The sequence below is a fragment of the Equus asinus genome, chromosome 24, assembly GCF_041296235.1.
Source record: "Equus asinus isolate D_3611 breed Donkey chromosome 24, EquAss-T2T_v2, whole genome shotgun sequence".
Taxonomy (NCBI): domain Eukaryota; kingdom Metazoa; phylum Chordata; class Mammalia; order Perissodactyla; family Equidae; genus Equus; species Equus asinus.
In genome coordinates this window covers 19,387,445-19,405,048 of record NC_091813.1, presented here as the reverse complement: position 1 = coordinate 19,405,048, position 17,604 = coordinate 19,387,445, and the positions used below count along the sequence as shown (strand labels likewise).

Below are 17,604 nucleotides of genomic sequence, written 5' to 3'. Positions count from 1 at the left end.
ATACAGGAGCTTTTGCCTTTCTTAGAGTTTGTTGTGCACGTACTGTGTGCCTCTGACTGTGGGAAGAGTTGAGTTCCGTTGTCTCATTTAATCAGAGCACCTTCAGAAGTGTTCCCTCCATTGAAATGGGGCTTCGAGAGGTGAGTTACCCAACATCTCGTCAACCAATAGCTAGTACCAGAGATTTAATTAGATACCGTAGGTCCACAGTCCTTACTTTCACACATTATTTACTCATTCTCTTCATTTAGTAGTGAATGGGTCGAGAGGAATTTAGAAACTCCAAAGAGACTTCCAGCCTACGAGGATGGATGGTGTATTGAGAGAACTGATACTTGAGGTTCATTATTTAAACTTAATTTTTATGAAAGTATTGTTTTTTCAGCCTTGTTGTACTAGAATGAGGATATTAAAACCATGCCACCGTTTTCATCATTTTCTCTGAGGTTTAATGACAAGGTTGGGAATTCTAGTAGAGTCAGAGGAACTAGTCATCAAGAAATGGGCTACAGAGTTAGTTGGTGCCAACTCCTTTCCTGGGAATTATTAACAAAGTTAGATGAACAGTAGGTTAAGTGTGCATGAGCTCTAGGTATAATGAACCCTGTCTGGCGGAATCCTTGTGGTTCAAGGGCCAGAGCTGATGAAACCATTCCTTTTACTTCTCCTCACTGTCCACCTCTCTTAAGGAAATAGAAGGGGAGAAAAGAACCGTAAAGGAACTGGCTTTTGATTATTAGTTTATTTGTCTGGAAGGCAGAGCCTCCATGAAGAAGCTAGCCAGGCATCGTGGGACTAGAGGCAGACCTGTATACAGGCACCTGTGTGTCATTCCTCACTACATCCGAGGGCTCTTCAGAGATGGAAGATCTCTCCTTGGTTAATAGGAAGGGTTTTCATCTATACGTGGAGGCCGAAGACCTGGGTTGGTACTGGACAAGCAGTCCCAAAATAAACGTGGCTACCATGGCCATCCAATCTATCAGTCAGACCTTAGAGTTGCCTCATGGAATTCTCCAGTTCACTGGGACTTACCTTGGAAACCATTGTCGTTAGGTAAAGCCTGCCTAGATGCAGAGAAAGAAACTGGAAACGATCCATGCCTAGCTCTTGGAAATCTACAAAGCTGGGGTAACTGCCAGGACATTTACATGCTACTCCACTATATTTTTCTTGACTAAAGGACTGCTTGTTCTACATTATAATAAGTTTTAAAAGTGCTCCCCCCAATACTTTTTGCCATCTTGGCCCGTTTTTTCACCTTTTCTCAGAAATCAAGAAATGTTATTTAATGAGCACCTGTTTAGTTTGTTCTTGAGCTAGAAGTGGCGCTAACAAAGTCGATAAAGAACATCTGGAATCCTAGCACTGCTTTCATGCCAGGGGGATGTGCGGTTTGAGCTCATGGAACTTATATTTACTTCAATGAGGTGATAAGACGAGCAGGCTCAAAACAACGGAATAACATTGAGCCTGTGCATATGTTCCAGAATGTAGAGTCTAGATTCTACAAGCTGCAGGATAGATAAAGAAAGAAGGTTGCATTTGCACTGGTCTCGAAAGTATGGGTAAGGACTCAAATTAACAAAGAGGAAAAGCGTCATTTTCTGTTATCAGGCATCTGGATGCCTCTTTTGATTGTATTATAAGGTGACCAGCTCTCAGTTTTCCAACTTCAAGGCTGTAGCATCCACATCTATGTAAAGCATCCTGTGACAGCTCTTAATCACATCTGTGTGAGTTTTATCTATGTTTTTGTGTGTGATGGTTACAGCTACATTAAACTAAATGGTTTTTGCTGACCGCTGTAGTATTTTTGAAGCAGTACACCCCTCAGCAGTGAGATGTTCTTCAGGTAGCGTTAAATCACTTTCTGAGTTTGTGAGATTTAAATAAAATTGAGGTTCCTGTATTTATTACCTAATGGCTGGGTCATGACCATTAATAGTGACTGGAATAGCAGGGAAAATGATAATATTCACAGACTCAGGTGGTGGTGGGCTGGTGAGTGACTCTTCTGGTCAGCCGTCCACGGATGCTTGCAGTGGTCACGTTGTGACGTGGTGATCCGATGTGCTACAAAGGCATCGGCAGTGAGGCCGAGACTCTGGTCCTGGCATGGTTAGCAACAGCAAACACATTTGCACATCCTTTTTATTTTTCCAGTTCCTCATCACTAGAAGTATTGGAAATGTCTACCGTATGACATCAGAAATTCTCCAATGAGGCAATTTGCCTGAGTTTGGGAAGTAAACAGTAGTGTCTCTTTACCTTAAAATAAAAGTTTAGGGAAGAAAAGGCTGTCTGCCTCTAGCTTTGAAATTTGAAATTAAGTTATATCTGTTTTCTTACAGTGGAAAGGCCGGTAGGGCTGAGGGTGCCTGACTAATAATACTTAGAGTTTCTGATTACTCTTTCAAAGGAATATCGCTTCTCGTAACACAGAGACAGATGCTGAAATGAAAATGATAATATAGATAAATGAAAATGTAGATACATTTACGTACATGAAAATGAATATTTCAATATGGCCCAAAAAACACCGCTGTTAACAGTATTTTAAAACTTAATGAACAACTGGGAAAAATATTTGTACCACATATGACTGAAGAAAGTTTGCTATTTTCAAAAGGTAGTTTCACATGTCCTTAAGGAAAAGATGTATATCCTGATAAGAAATGAACAGATTCTGGGGCTGGCCCGGTAGCACAGCGGTTAAGTGCGCGCGTTCCGCTTTGGCGGCCTGGAGTTCGCTGGTTCGGATCCTGGGTGCAGACATGGCACCGCTCATCAAGCCATGCTGTCGTAGGCGTCCCACATAGAAAGAAGAGGAAGATGGGCACGGATGTTAGCTCAGGGCCAGTCTTCCTCAGCAAAAAGAGGAGATTGTCCACAGGTGTTAGCTCAGGGCTAATCTTCCTCAAAAAAAAAAGAAAAGAACAGATTCAAATAGGTGAAAATGTTCAGTTTAACTAGAAATCAAAGCAATGTGTACTGTTAAGAATGACAAGATGTGATTTTTTTAAACCAATCTGATTTAAAAAAAGGTTGATAGTATCACTGCCTGGTGCTGAGGGTGCTGACACTTCAGCACTGTCAAGCGGTGTTGATGGCAGTATAATTTCTTTAAAAAAAACAAAGCTTCATTGGGGTCTGACCTACTTACCATAAAGTCCATTCATCTATTCAAAGTATACAAGTCAATGACTTTTAATAAAATTGTAGAGTTGTGTAACATTATTGTAGTCCAGTTTTAAACCATATCTAGTCCCCCCTCCCACCCCAGACCCAGCAGCCACTGATCTACTTTCTGTCTCTATCGCTTTGCCTTTTGAGGAAATCTTATATAAAGGGAATCAGGCAGTATGTAGTCTTCAGTGTCTGGTTTCTTCCGGTCAGCGCAGTGTTTCAGGGTCCATACATGCTGTAGCCTGTGTCTGTGCTGCATTCTTTTTTATTGCCCACTGATACTCCATCGTACATATAGACTGCTTTTTGTTCATTGTTTCACATGGTGATGGAAGTTTGAACTGTTCCAGTTTTCAGTTATTATAAATAATGCTGCCAGAAATTTGTATGTAAGCCTTTGCATGAACATATTTTCATTTCTCTTGGGAAGTTTCCTAAGGGTAGAACTGATGGGTGGTTTAAAAGTCTGTCTTTAACATTTTAATAGACTACAAACTGTTTCCCTACGTGATTGTACCAGGATGCACGAGGGTTCCAGTTTCTCCACATCCTTGCTTATACCTAGTATTTGTTTTTTTTGCTTATAGCCATTCTGATGAATTTAGTTTACATTTCCATAATAGCTAACCATGATGGGCAACTGTTCCTGTGCTTACTAGCATAATGTGTATCTTAGGGGAGATGCCTATTCGGATATTTTGACCATTTTTTAATTGGATTATTTGTCTTGTTATTGAGTTCTAAGAGTTCTTTATATATTCCGGATTCAAGTCCTTTATCAGATATATGATTTGTAGATATTGTCCTCCATTCTGTGGCTTTTTAAAAAAATTTGACTTTATGTTTTTTGAAGAACGGAAGTTTTTTAACTTTGATGAAATCCATTTAGTGTCATATCTAATAAATCTTTGCCTAATTTAAGGTCACAGATATTTTCTTCTGGGAGTTTCATAGTTTTAGCTCTTATATTTAGATCTATGATCCATTTTTAGTTAATTTTGTATATAGTGTGAGATAAGGGTTTAAATTCATTTTTTTGCATATGAATATCTAGTTGTTCCAGCACCAATTGCTGAAAAGACCATAGTTTTCCCACTGAATTGCCTAGGTACCTTTGTCGAAAATCAATTCATCATAATTGTAAGGGTTGATTTCTGGGCTCTGAGTCATGGTCCATTGTCTTTTTGTCTATCCTTAATTACACCAATACCACATTATCTTGATTACTGCGGTTTTATGGTAAGATTTGAAGTCTGATAGTGTCAGTCCTCCAATAGATTCTTTTTCAGAATTGTTTTGGCTGTTGCATCCTTTGCGTTTTCATATACATTTTAGAATCAGCTTGTAAATTTCTACAAAAACGCATGCCATGATTTTGATAGGAATTGAATTGAATCTATAAATTGGTTTGGGGAGAATTGCCTTCTTAACCGTATTGAATTTACCAGTCTGCGTATGAAAGGGCTTGACATGTAGTAGGCCATTTATAAATGCTTGCTGAGTTTAATTGAGTTAATACTGATATAAAACCTGGTTGAAGTAAAGACAAATGTGGCAGGGTTGTACATTTTATTCATCCATGAATTCACTGACTCCATGTTAAATACACATTTATTGAGCATCACCTTTATGCAAGATACCATCACCTTGGGAAAGTAAGTGAATTATTGTTTTTTTCCAACTCATTTTGAAGTGAATGAGTAAATGGCATTATTTTTAAGGATCTTTCAGTCTGACAGGGTAGGTAATATACATATGCAAGTATTTATAATTTATGGCAAGAAGTGATCATGAGCCAAAAGAAAAGATATGAGCTATGAGCGTTCAAAGGTTTGACCAGACTGCATGTCCGAAATAAACACTGACAAAAAGTTGTTTGGTTAAAAGGGTTTGGGGTTATAGCTTTTTTCTTTTTTTCAATCTCAAGAGGATCAGGGCTGGTTTGTAACTGAAGGAGATCGGTCAAGTCTTGCTTTCTTTGAACTACTGTCAGGAAGTTCAATTCCAGGCCTGTTAGAACAGTTGAGATCAGATCGTGTGCAGTAGCTGCCTTCCCTCCTTAGGAAAGATTCAGTGACTTCTTGGTCCCTTTCTTTTAACCACTCTCTTGTGTTTTAAAGGTGGTTGTCTGGCATCATGTTTCTAAATTGGCACATGATATTTGAGTGATTACCTATTTTGAATTAACTGTGTGATCTTCCTAATTCAACTTGCCCATGAAGTCTTTGATGGCCCTGATCTCTCTTTTATCCCCTGTAGCACCTAGCACGGTAGTGTAACTTGAGCAAGTGTATGAATGAGTTGTTTTCAAGAGAAGAAAGGAGTAAGTGTAATTATTTCATATACTTGTTGGAGAGATGATCCGGTATTGTTCTGATGTTTACTGTTTACTAGCTGTGTTACTTAACTTCTCCCCGAACTTCTAAATTCCTAATTCTGTAAGACTCAGTTTTCTTATCTGTAAAACTGGGAGAAAAATATCTTGTACCTCATTGGGTTGTTGGGGAAATTAAGTGAGATGCTGAATGCAAGTACTTAGCACAGTGTAAAGCAGTCAATGGATGTTCCTTATCTTGTTGATATTTATGATTATTAAGAGAACTGCAGTGAAATAACAGGCTTGCAGTAAGCACTAAGCTTCCATTTTGTAGGAGGACGAATGGCACATGCAGTGGATAGGGAGCAAACAGAGCTCACCCTGGATGTTTAATTCACTGCAGTTACACGAGTAGACGTTCAACAACCAAATAACACAGGTCGTGTTTCTGAAAGAACATAAGCTTTAATCTGGTGCATTTTTACATGGTTGATTTTTCTCACAGGAAAAAAATATGTTTAAAAATATCTCTGTATAACATTAAAATTCCTTTGGCAAATCAGTTATCAAGTGATCCTCTTTTCCTGTATTTTCCCGGTAAAACATTGCTTTCGTTTACACCAGAGTTAAATATATTCCACTTTCCTGCAGGGTACAATTTGGAAATGGTGACTGAAATAGATACCATTTAAGCTGTCTGCTTTCATGGTACCTAGTATGTTGAACCATGATGTTAGTCTCCTGAGTAATTTAAAAATCAGTGTTGCAGATAACAAATCAAATCAAAATGTTGAATTCCTTTTTCACCGGCTGTTTATTTATTGTACATTTCACTGTCTTCTTAGAAGAGTTCAGTCAAATCACCTATTGGTTCCTAGTCAAGGTATTTATTGAGTCCAGTATTCTTAGATCTTGTGGACATGTCCAGAAACACAGCCATTTAGATAGGTCCAAGGCAGATGCATGTTCAGTTACACATAAGGTAAATGACATGTAGATTCAGAAGTAGGGAAATAGAGAAAAAGGTATTAAATTTCAAAATTGGTTTCAAAATTTAATATTTTAAGAGAAATATATCAGTAACAACATACAAATATATTTATTACCATTAAAATTTAAATAGCTACCATTTAATAAACACCTGGATGTTCCAGGCCTGATCTGTGTGCTTTATATTCATTAGGCACCTTAGTGTAAGTGAAAATACACATAGTTATTAGAAATAAACATATATGGGAAGTATTGTGGTATAATTTCATTACTTCATTTTATTCTCACAACAATTCTATGAGACTGTGCTCATCTCACAGACAATATTGACAGCCACGGTAAAGAACATTTAGGTGTCTCTCTATGACTCAGGCACTGTTCTGAGCACTTCGCATTAATAAGCTGAATCCTCCCAGCCACCCAGTAAGGTGTATACTCTTCACTCCTCCGTGTTAAAGATGCCCCCTGGCAGGGAACGGCTGAGCGGAGAGTGCAGGCCTGGCAGCCCGGCTCCAGACCCCATTCTCTTAACCACTGAGCCTGTGTGGCCTTTCACACACACACTGAGAATATTGGGACTTCGAGAGATTCAGGAATTTCCCCTGGGTCACAAGCTAGGAAGTGCTAGAACCAGGAATTCTAAGCCAGCCCTCTTTCACTCAAGAATTTTGCTCTTAACAGTTACTCCATAATATTTCCCATTTATGTTTCTTTCTTTCTTTCCCTCTAGTAACCATCAATCCAGTCTCTTTCTATGTGTTTGTTTGTCGTTCTTTTTATCTTCTTCTTATGAGTGAGACCATATGGTATGTGACTTTCTCTGTCTGACTTATTTCACTCAGCATAATACCCTTAAGATCCATCCATATTGTCACAAATGGCCAGATTTCATCATTTCTTATGGCTGAGTAGTATTCCATTGTGTATATATACCACATCATCTTTATCCATTCATCTCCTGATGGGCACCCAGGTTGCTTCCAAGTCTTGGTTATTGTGAATAGTGTTGCAATGACCACAGGGGTGCATGTATCTTTATGCATTCATGTTTTCATCTTCTTTGGATAAATATCCAGCAGTGGAATAGCTGGATCATATGATAGATCTATTTTTAATTTTTTGAGGAATCTCCATACTGTTTTCCATGGTGGCTGCACCAGTTTACACTCCCACCAGCAGGGTATGAGGTTTCCCTTCTCTCCACATCCTCTCCAACACTTATTTCCTGTCTTGTTAATTAGAGCCATTGTGACAGGAGTGAGGTATCTCATTGTAGTTTTGATTTGCAATTCCTTGATAGTTAATGATGTTGAATATCTTTCCTTGTGCCTGTTGGCCTTCTGTATATTTTCTTTGGAGGAATCTCTGTTCAGATCTTCTGCCCATTTTTCAATTGGGTTAGTTTTTTTGTTGTTGAGCTGTATGAGTTCTTTGTATATTTTGGATATTAACCCCTTATCTGATGTAGGGTTTGCAAATATCTTCTCCCAATTGTTAGGTTGTCTTTTTGTTTTGTTTATGGTTTCCTTTGCTGTGCGGAAGCTTTTTAGTTTGATGTAGTCCCATTTGTTCATTTTTTCTTTTGTTTCCCTTGCCTGGTCAGACATGGGACTTGAAAATATGCTGCTAATAAGGCCAATGTCAAAGAGCGTCCTGCCTATGTTTTCTTCTAGAAGTTTTTGGTCTCAGGTCTTACATTCAAGTCTTTAATCCATTCTGAGTTGATTTTTGTGCATGGTGTAGGGTGATGGTCCACTTTCATTCTTTTGCATGAGGCTGTCCTGTGGGAAATTGTTTATTACTATTCCAAGAGGCACAGGAGTGAGACGGAATGGGAGCATTGCATATTATGTGCTCCTTGGCGAGGTCTACAGATTAAACTGTTCCCCAAACTGGAAGCCCTTGGCTCTTCTGTCGTCCCAGATCTGCACCCAGTCTTGGAATTAGGAAAACTAACGCAAACCACTTAGAGTGGTGTAGTGGTTAAGAGAATGAACTCTGAGCCAGCCTACCTGGGTCTGAATCCCAGCTCTTCCACTTACCAGCAACATTACCACCGGGTAATCTTTGACAAGTTACCTAACCTCTCTGACCTCGATTCCTTATTTATAAAATGGATATGATGCTATTTTACCAACCTCAGAGGATTGTGGTAAGGATTAACTCGCTTAGATCATTGCCTTGCACATAAGTGCAGTATACATGTTTATTAAGATTATGATTATGATTATTTCTCTGGGTTTCTTCTCTTGTCCTTTTCTCTTGTCCAAGACCCCAGACCTGGCATCCCTCTGATATACACATGACCCTTCCTAGTGTGATTAATAAGGACACAGCAGCAGCTAAATCAGTCAGCGAGTGAGATCTGCAGGTCCCTCCTCTTCGTGTTACTTGTGAAGAAACTCAGGCCCAGGGACACGAGAAATGAGCCAGGCTGGAATGCAGGCTTCTGACCTCAGCCAAGTGCATCCTCTGTGGTCCTATCCATCCCAAACCACACCACCTAGAAAAAGGGAACGCTCATGAAAGAGGCAACTCAGACCGGAAGAAGGTGCAAAATATTTTAAATTTTTTATTTCATATTGATGTCATACACCCATTATTGAATTATGTATAGTTACACTAATAAAATTTCACCGAATATCCTTGACCATGGCTTTTTCTTTTTTTTGGTGATCTTTTATATCTGAATACAATGTGAGATATTTTCTTAAAACTATCCCTTAGAAAAGAGAGATGCTGTTTATTTCAGTTCATCCAGAGTCTTTTACAGCAGGATTCTTACTCAGTTACTTTTATCTTTGATAAAATTGTGAACAGCAAAATATTATTTTGGGAAGACATTCTAGCCATAACCTCAGTAATAAGTAAAATTTGGGTTTTTAGACATTGATGAACTTAATAGACACAGGCAGGGGAGGAGGTAGCAAAGAAATTGAACGTCAGTTTGATTATTAATCCTCTGCATGTGATCTCTTAATTCTGAATATTGGATTTTTAAAGATTCTTTTAAAAAGCAGTTGCAGTTTTGGAGGCTCCCAAACTTGCACCCACAGGAAGAAGGAAGCACAGCCATGCCAATGTTAAGCAGTGGTCCTGTGGCTCTGAGTAAAATTTTCGGTGTCTGTTTCATGTGTCATAGGAATATTTGGATTTAAGGGAACTACGTGTTATTTGAAAAACTGCATAAGAATTTCATAGACACTGCCCCCATCTGTGGAGGGAAATTAATGTTGTGTGAATCAAGTAGTTGAGTTGTGTGTTCATTTTAGCAGAAAAGTGACATAGTTATAGACAGGTCTTGGTCTTTCTCTGCATAGGTTATTTGGATTTTTTGTCCTAGAATGCTTTTCCTCTGCTAACCAGCTCACTGTTGGACTACTTTCTTTTCTCCAGTCTTCGGTTTGTAACAGAAAATATAAATTACTTTTAAAAGAAATTTTAAATAATAAAAAACCAATAATTTTAAAATATTGACCAGCAAGTTAGAGTAAAATCATCTCAAAGTAATATGTCCCCTAGGTTAAAAGAAGTGATTGCTGAGAACGACCTGGTGGTGGTGTGGTTAAGTTTTCACTCTCCGCTTCAATGGCCCCCAATCCGGGGAACAGACCTACACACCGCTCATCAAGCCGTGCTGTGGAGGCATCCCACATACGAAATGGAGGAAGATTGGCAGAGATGTTAGCTCAGTGACAATCTTCCTTACCAAAAAAAGAAGAAGAAATGATTGTTGGTTTATCTGCAGTGTTATATCTACTCCCAGCTTTTCCACGTTAGCATGGATAATCCAGGAGTTGAGACTGGAGTTGTCCTATGGCTGCTGCAAATGATTACTTGAATTTCAGACATACTCTAGGCTCTCAACTAATTCACTTAAGTTATGAAGTAATAACTCTTGTCACTTAAAATCTTGAAAGTAAAGCTCTTAAGAGCCTACGCTTACCAGTAAAGACTTTTTCAACTTTAATATAAGGTCCAGCACTCAGAAGCCTGAGCTGCCCTGTTTCTTCTCCTGTGTGGCTAAGAAACATGGCGCCAGGAGGTACTAGCCTTACTCTTCCCAGCCTCCTGCCACACCCTGTGTCTTTCTCTGAAGTGACAAATCCACATGCTGATGCCGTCTAGAGCTGTTCCCAACCAACTGTTGAAGGTCGTGAGGATTTTCCTGTCTTCTCTGATACCTTCCTCAGTTTGGAGAGAGAAAATTGGGCTCATGACCCCAACAGTGACCCTCTGGATGGTGGTAAGTGCCATATATTGAAAGAGAAGTTCAGCGTTGGGTCGCTTTTCCTGTTGATTCCTTAGGGGTGGTCTATAGATAAAAACTCCGAGTTTCTTTTCTTGGTTTCCTGATAAGAACTGCTGGTCCTGTTGTAGTCCTAAGGAAAAATACAGTTGTATCCCCTTTGGTCCATTTTCATGTTCTCAGGCATCTTTGTGTAAAGAATGTGTATGGTACAGTTCGTGAGCTGCTGAGGACATTCTTGCCCTCTCTGCCCAGCTCTCCTGCCACCAGCGCCAGAGCGAGAGTTCTGAATCTGCGTCTGAGGGCTCTTGGCTTCCCTTCTTGCCCAACTCCAGTTTCTTCATATTGGCACAGATGAAGCAATTATGAATTATACGCCTTGAACAGAAAGGAGGAGGCAGTGTATGAGCCAGATTTATAAGCCATTGAGGACGTACAGAAAATGCCATGAGTAAATCTAGTCACAGAGCTCATGTTAGGGCATGGTTAAACTAGACTTAGTGGAGCGAGTTTGCTGCTGGTCTTTTTTTTTCCTATATTGATAATATTTTTATTTGGAAAAAAATTTAAATATGGAAAAACTCAGGAAATAATATAACATACCTATTTACCCACCAATCAGAATTCACTGATTTGCACATTTTATCATATTTGCTTCAAATCTTTTAAAAAAATAAAATGTTACAAATCAAGTTTGAAAAACCGTCTTGGTTCCCTTCCCTTATCAGCCTCCCTAGAGATAAGCATTATCATGAATTTGATGAGTATCCTTCCAGTCCATGATTTTAAGCCTTTACGATATGTATGTCATATATAAATCCTAATACTGATTTGTGCCTGTCTTAAAATTTGTAAAAGTGTAATCATACATGTGTATTCTTCTGCTGCTTCTGTCACTTGGTATCATCATGAATGAGAATAATTTGTTTAGCTATACTGTGATTACTAATACATTGGGACTTTTCTTATTTTGTGGTTTCTATTTATCCTATGTTTGCCTTTGTTTTGTGCTTTCCTTCGCTGCCTTTTATTGGTAAAGTTTGCTTTATTCTACTCTTCCTGATTTGGAAGTTTATAGATCCAGTTTCTTCTGAACATTTTTAATAGCTATCTTTAAATTTTATTTTAACAGAATCTAAAATTATTCTGTGTCTGTGTCATCCTCCAGAACAAAACCAGGCCCTAGCATGCTCTGACTTCTGATCTGGTCACCTACTCTCATCCTTTGTGGTGGTTATTGTCTAAAACTGTGCTATCTAGTATGGCAGCCACTAGCTGCCTGCGACTCTGAAGCACTTGAAAAGGATGAACTGAGTTTTTCAATTTTATTTCATTTTAATCAATTTAAATTTAAAACCTGATATTAGATTCAGATATTAGAAAATTTTAAATATTTTGGGAACAACTTGGGTATGTGAAACTACTAAATATCTTATGAACACTAACTACAGATCAGATATTCTTGGTGAAAATTTAGCATTTGAATAGGGATGTGCTATAAGTGTAAAATACATGCCAGATTTTAAAGGTTAGTACAAAAAAGTTTGTGAAATACCTTATTAATAATTTGTGTATTGATTTTGTGTTGAAATAATATTTTAAATATGTTCAGTTAAATAAAATATATTATTAAAATTAATTTCACCTGTTTTTTTTAAAGATTTTATTTTTCCTTTTTCTCCCAAGGCCCCCCGGTACATAGTTGTGTATTTTTAGTTGTGGGTCCTTCCAGTTGTGACATGTGGAATGCTGCCTCAGTATGGCTCAATGAGGAGTGCCATGTCTGTGCCCAGGATCCAAACCGGTGAAACCCTGGGCCGCTGAAGCGGAGTGTGCAAACTTAACCACTCGGCCATGGGGCCAGCCCCCTCACCTATTTTTTTACTTTTTTTTTGACGAAGATTAGCCATGAGCTAACATCTGCTGCCAATCCTCCTCTTTTTGCTGAGGAGGATTGGCCCTGAGCTAATGTCCATGACCATCTTCCTCTATTTTGTATGTGGGACACTTGCCACAGCATGGCTTGATGAGTGGTGTGTGGGTCTGCACCCAGGATCCGAACCAGTGAACCCCAGGCCTCTGAAGCAGAGCGTGCAAACTTAACTGCTACACTGCCGGTCTGGCCCCTATTTTTTACTTTTTTAAGGTGACTATTAGAAAATCTGAAATTACATGTTGTGCTTCTATACAGCACTGGTATAGGATTTCTATTAAAACATTTTAAACACACACACACAAAATAGGTATTATTATTATCTACAGGTAATGGTTAATTAGATTACCTGTGTCTTTTATACTTTCTGCTTATATAATTTCCTTCTATCTGAATTCATTTTTGTATTTCTGAGTTTGATCCCTTACTAATAGACCCTTGTTGAAAGAAAGGCTCTGTTGGTGGTAAACTCGCTTAGTATTTGTATTCTGGAATGTCTTTGTTTTGCCTTCACTCTCGAATAATAGCTAGGTATAGAATTCTAGGTTGACAGTTTTCCTCAGCTCCTTGAACGTTACTCCATATTTTCTTACATTTGTGGTTGCTGGTGAGAAGTAATTCTTTCTAGATAGTCCATCTCTTAACTGATAACTTTTAAGATTCTTCTGTTTCTTGACGTTCTGTAGTTTTATTCCCGTATGTCTCATTGTATTTGTTTTGTTTTGTTTTGTTTCCAGTTTGTTCCCTGGTGTGAGCTTTCCAACTGGAGGCTCATGACTTCAGTTTGGGAAAATTCTCATCCGTTAATGTCTTTTCCTTCCTACTAGTTCATCTGTTCTCCGCTTCTGAAATGTCTGTTAGGGTATATGTGGAGCCCTGCAATGAGCCACCACGTGTCCTAACCTCTCTTTTATGTTGTTCATCTCTTTATTGCTCTTTGTTGCATTCTGGGCTGATTCCTCAGCGGTCTATGACAGTTCATTATTTCTTCTGCTCTCGCTGTTCTAGAGTTTATGTTTTGAGGTATTTTTATTTCCATGAGGCTACTTTTATTTTCAGAATTTGTAATGAAAAAAAATTCAACTTCCTGTTGCTTTTTGCCGAAGTTCGGGCCTTCTTGGCCAATTCTCTGTCCCCATCCGGTCACCAGTTGCTCAGTGATCCACCTGCCTGCTGACTTGCCCTCAGGTCAGCCCTCAGTGGTGTTCCAGGCTCCCCAGAATTCCTGCTGTGCCTTCCATCTGGTCACCATATGTGTCCCCCTCCCCTTTGCTGGCTCTCAACTCAGTACCCAAGCCATTTGGTTGCTGAAGGAGCTTCAGATAATGGGAATGAGACCCTGTTGTTTGACCATGGTTCTCTGCCCTCTTGTCCATTCTGGGTTCTAACTGGTTTGGCATGAGCTTGCCCTGTCCTGGGGAGTGGAGCAAGAACCCCTCTGCCTTGGTATTCCTCATCTTTCCCATCAGCCCCCTAGAGGTTGAAGCACATCTGAGGTCATGTGTGCACACCCCCAAGCCTTGTTTCCCCCTCTTCTTTGTGTTTACTCCTCCCAATCCCTAAGGACAAAAACTGGGGTCTTTTGTTTTCAACCCTTCATACCATGCCCTCCTTCCTGCCCCCAGCCTGATGGCTAAGTGTGCATGGTGGACCGGGTGTGTGATCAGCCAGCCTGAAATGGTAGGTCTTTCTGAAAGAGTAGTATACCTATTCCTCTGTCCAACAAAAACAGATGACAAGATTGTGGGGAATCTGGATGTAAAGAAATGTGCTCAGCTTTAAGGCTCTTGAATATAATTTCATATTTGATAATTCAGAAGACTCATTAAGATCTTGTATCTTTTATTGCATAACATCTGCATAACAATTCACAATCTATGAAATTCTCTCTCCGACATCTTGCTTGATTGTAAGCATCACCCTTTCAGTTAGATGTCGTTGCCATCTGTCACTCACAGATGAAGAGACTGAGCCACTGTGATCAAGTCGCTGCCGCAGATCACACAGCTCCCAAGTGGAGAGCCGGGGTTCAGGCTGGTGTCCTGACCTGCATTCAGGCCACACTGCTGCACTGGCCCCAGGGTAAAGATCAGTTGGCTTGTTCCTGACTGTAAATTTGTTGCGTGCTTGTTAGTAGAAAGCGCTGTGGAAAGATTGCCAGAGAAACCAGCTTTGCCTGGAATTGTAGCTGTTCACATCTAGAGTCTTACATTCATTCGTCTGAAGGCATTAACACCTTTGGTTATACCTGCTTTTTTCATGTGGTGTCGTTCCAAGTTTCTGTTTTTCAATAATTTGCATCCAATACAAACATTATTAGATCAGTGTTTAGAGAGTGAGGTCTTGATCATATTCCCTATCACTAATCCATTGCATAGGAGAATATTGAAAATAATGTTGTTAACGTAAGTTTTTTTATATTTTTAAATGTCACTTAACATCAACCATAGCTATGCGCTGCTTCTTTAAATGCCTGTCAGTTACAGGTGGAGGGTTCCCAGGTTGAAATCTACCGAGTGGCCTGACAGGTATGGACAAGAGCCCAGTGCTCCTGGACAACAGAGGCGCGAGTTTGTAGCCTTGGAAGTGAGCAAAGCCGAAGGCCCACCTAGGGGTTGTCTTCATGTGCTCAGACTTTCTAAGATTTTGCTGTCTAACTCAGCTGATCTCTGGAACAGGAGATCTGTGAAACAGACATTCCTGTGCCTGAGAGTCAGGAACAGAAAATGGAAGCTCTGTTTCTCTTCATGGAGAAGGTTCCATGGAGGAGGGGAAAGTGGTTGGTTGATTTGGGAAACGGGAGAACTGTGTGGACCTGGAAGGTTCTGGAGAGGAGCAGATGATAGACTGTGGGTAACAGGCAGCCCTCGGGGAGAAGAGGAGGTTCACCGTGTCCTTTGCCTTGAAGAAGAGCTGTTGTCTTTCCCAAAGACTTAGTATACTTCTGACCTATGTTTTACATCTTATTTTGTAATCTAAGTTTTTTAACTTAGCATTATTTTATGTGGACTTTCCATGTATTCACATAGACTATTTTTAATCTCATTGCATTAATGGTTAGTAGTTTGCTTAAAGAGTTCTCTATTATTAATTGATCAAGTGAGTTGTTTCCAGTTACTCCATTTTAGAAACAGTACAAATAAAACCATACTTTTACAGTTTCTTTTTTTGAGTCGTGGTTCCAAAATTGGAATTACTGGGTCGTCGTCTGATTAGTCCTCTGTGTTTTTTTCATATTGCCAAGTTGTTCTTTGGAAATATGATGTTAATTTACAGTGTCACCAGCCCCACCAAGCAGTGGGTTCCATGATCTTTTAACTTTTTTCCTCATTTTATCGTATAAGGTATTACCACATAGCTGTTTTATTTTGCTGAGCCAAACATTTTGCCCAATGTCAGTTTGCTATTTGTATTTTTCCCTGGTGGGAACTCTATTCATATCTGGTGTTAAATACTTTAATTTTCTAATTAATTTAATTGTTTGAATCATATTTATTGTCTTTAGCCAATAAAAATATATTGAGATAATTGATGTGTCATATAGATCTAGGTATATTTTCCCCATTGTGTGCAGCCTGTGAAGGAGTTGGGTTTGAGCTGTCATGAGAGTGGGCAGGTGCTGCCTCAGGGGATGGATCAAAATGAGGAAACAGATCAGCTGGGGTGGCAGGGCCCTGAGCTATCCTGCAGAGGCTGGGAGCGTGGTAGAGACGCTGGAGTTGATAATGGAGATACAGTAACCCATGACACACTGTCAGGTCATATCAAGAAATGGGCTAGAAATCAAAGCCAGCGAGTCTGGGATGAAAGCATGCTTTGCACTTGGCTTGGGCTTTCCCAGCATCCTGCCCTCATCTTAGAGAAGCCAAGTGACTGGAACGTGCGCTGCATCCCAGGCACCCCTGCGTCTGACTGCTGGGTCCCTGTTCTTTAACTGGTGGTAGAATCATCAAAGATCAAGGAAAATTCCTTAGGGAGAGTGTACCTTGAGAACAGGGGCTCATCTCAGTTCTTTCATATTCCTGGTCTAAAATTAGAGCAGTTATGCAGATAAGTGCAGTGTGTGTGTGCGTGTGTATGTGTGTGTGTAAAAACACATCCTTTTACAAATGTACTTTTCCCCCACAAAATATCTGTTGGCTTATGTGGTCCAGAGAATTGAAATAGCTTTTTTTTTTTTCAAATCTCCCTCTAATGTGTGTTTTCCAATTTAAATACAATTTACTGAAATATTTTCTTTCTAGTCTCCGGAGAGTACAGAGGGCAAGGATGGATCCAAAGTAACTAAACAGGAGGTGAGTGTATCTTTGACATCCTGTATTTAGTGATTTAACTGGAATTTTTGATATTGTTATGATTTTCTGCGTCTGAATGAACGTTCTCCTAAACAAGGCTGTTGAGACCGCAGAAACCAGACAGGAGTGTCGCTGTGTAGTCTCGCTTGGCCTAGTGTGTTTCAGTGGGGTACATGGATGAGGCATTTTCCACTTACAACTTCCAGGTTGTTTATATTTCTACCTGTTGGTCCTGCTGTCTGTTAGAGCAGATACTTTGAATTCCTTCTGGGCAAAAAGCAAGATAATAGGTAAATTCATCAAGGAGAACAAAGTCTGCCTTTCACAGCAAGGAAATGAAAGACTGTTGATTTAATAAATTCTCTGCTCCAGTGAGTGAATTATAAATTACTTTTTAGGTTCGGAATATTTGCCTAAGAGGAATCATCTCTGAAGTCAAAAACTACAGAAGGATACACAAAATGTCAAAATGTTAAAGTTGGATATTTTTAATCGAGAAAATTCTTAGGACTTGAAATAATTGCTTAGGCAATAATTCAGGGAAATGTGTGCTAAATACAGAGACCTCTGAACACTGGGAACATGGAAGACAAGCTTGCCTTTGACCCTCCGTGGTAGCATCGTGAACTTC

General features: G+C 39.5%; 1 protein-coding gene across 10 annotated transcripts in view; it reads left to right on the top strand.

Annotated features, from left to right (window-relative positions):
- Positions 1 to 17,604, top strand: part of HMGN3 (high mobility group nucleosomal binding domain 3) — a 28,983-nt gene that overhangs the window by 1,373 nt on the left and 10,006 nt on the right. For 7 of the 10 annotated variants that reach the window (XM_014829357.3, XM_014829356.3, XM_070496580.1 and 4 more), the window contains exon 2: positions 16,923 to 16,973. The exons of the other annotated variants lie outside the window; for them this stretch is intronic. In XM_014829357.3, the coding sequence (XP_014684843.1) occupies positions 16,923 to 16,973 (51 nt within the window). The remainder of the gene's footprint in view (positions 1 to 16,922; positions 16,974 to 17,604) is intronic. 10 annotated transcript variants of the gene reach the window in all.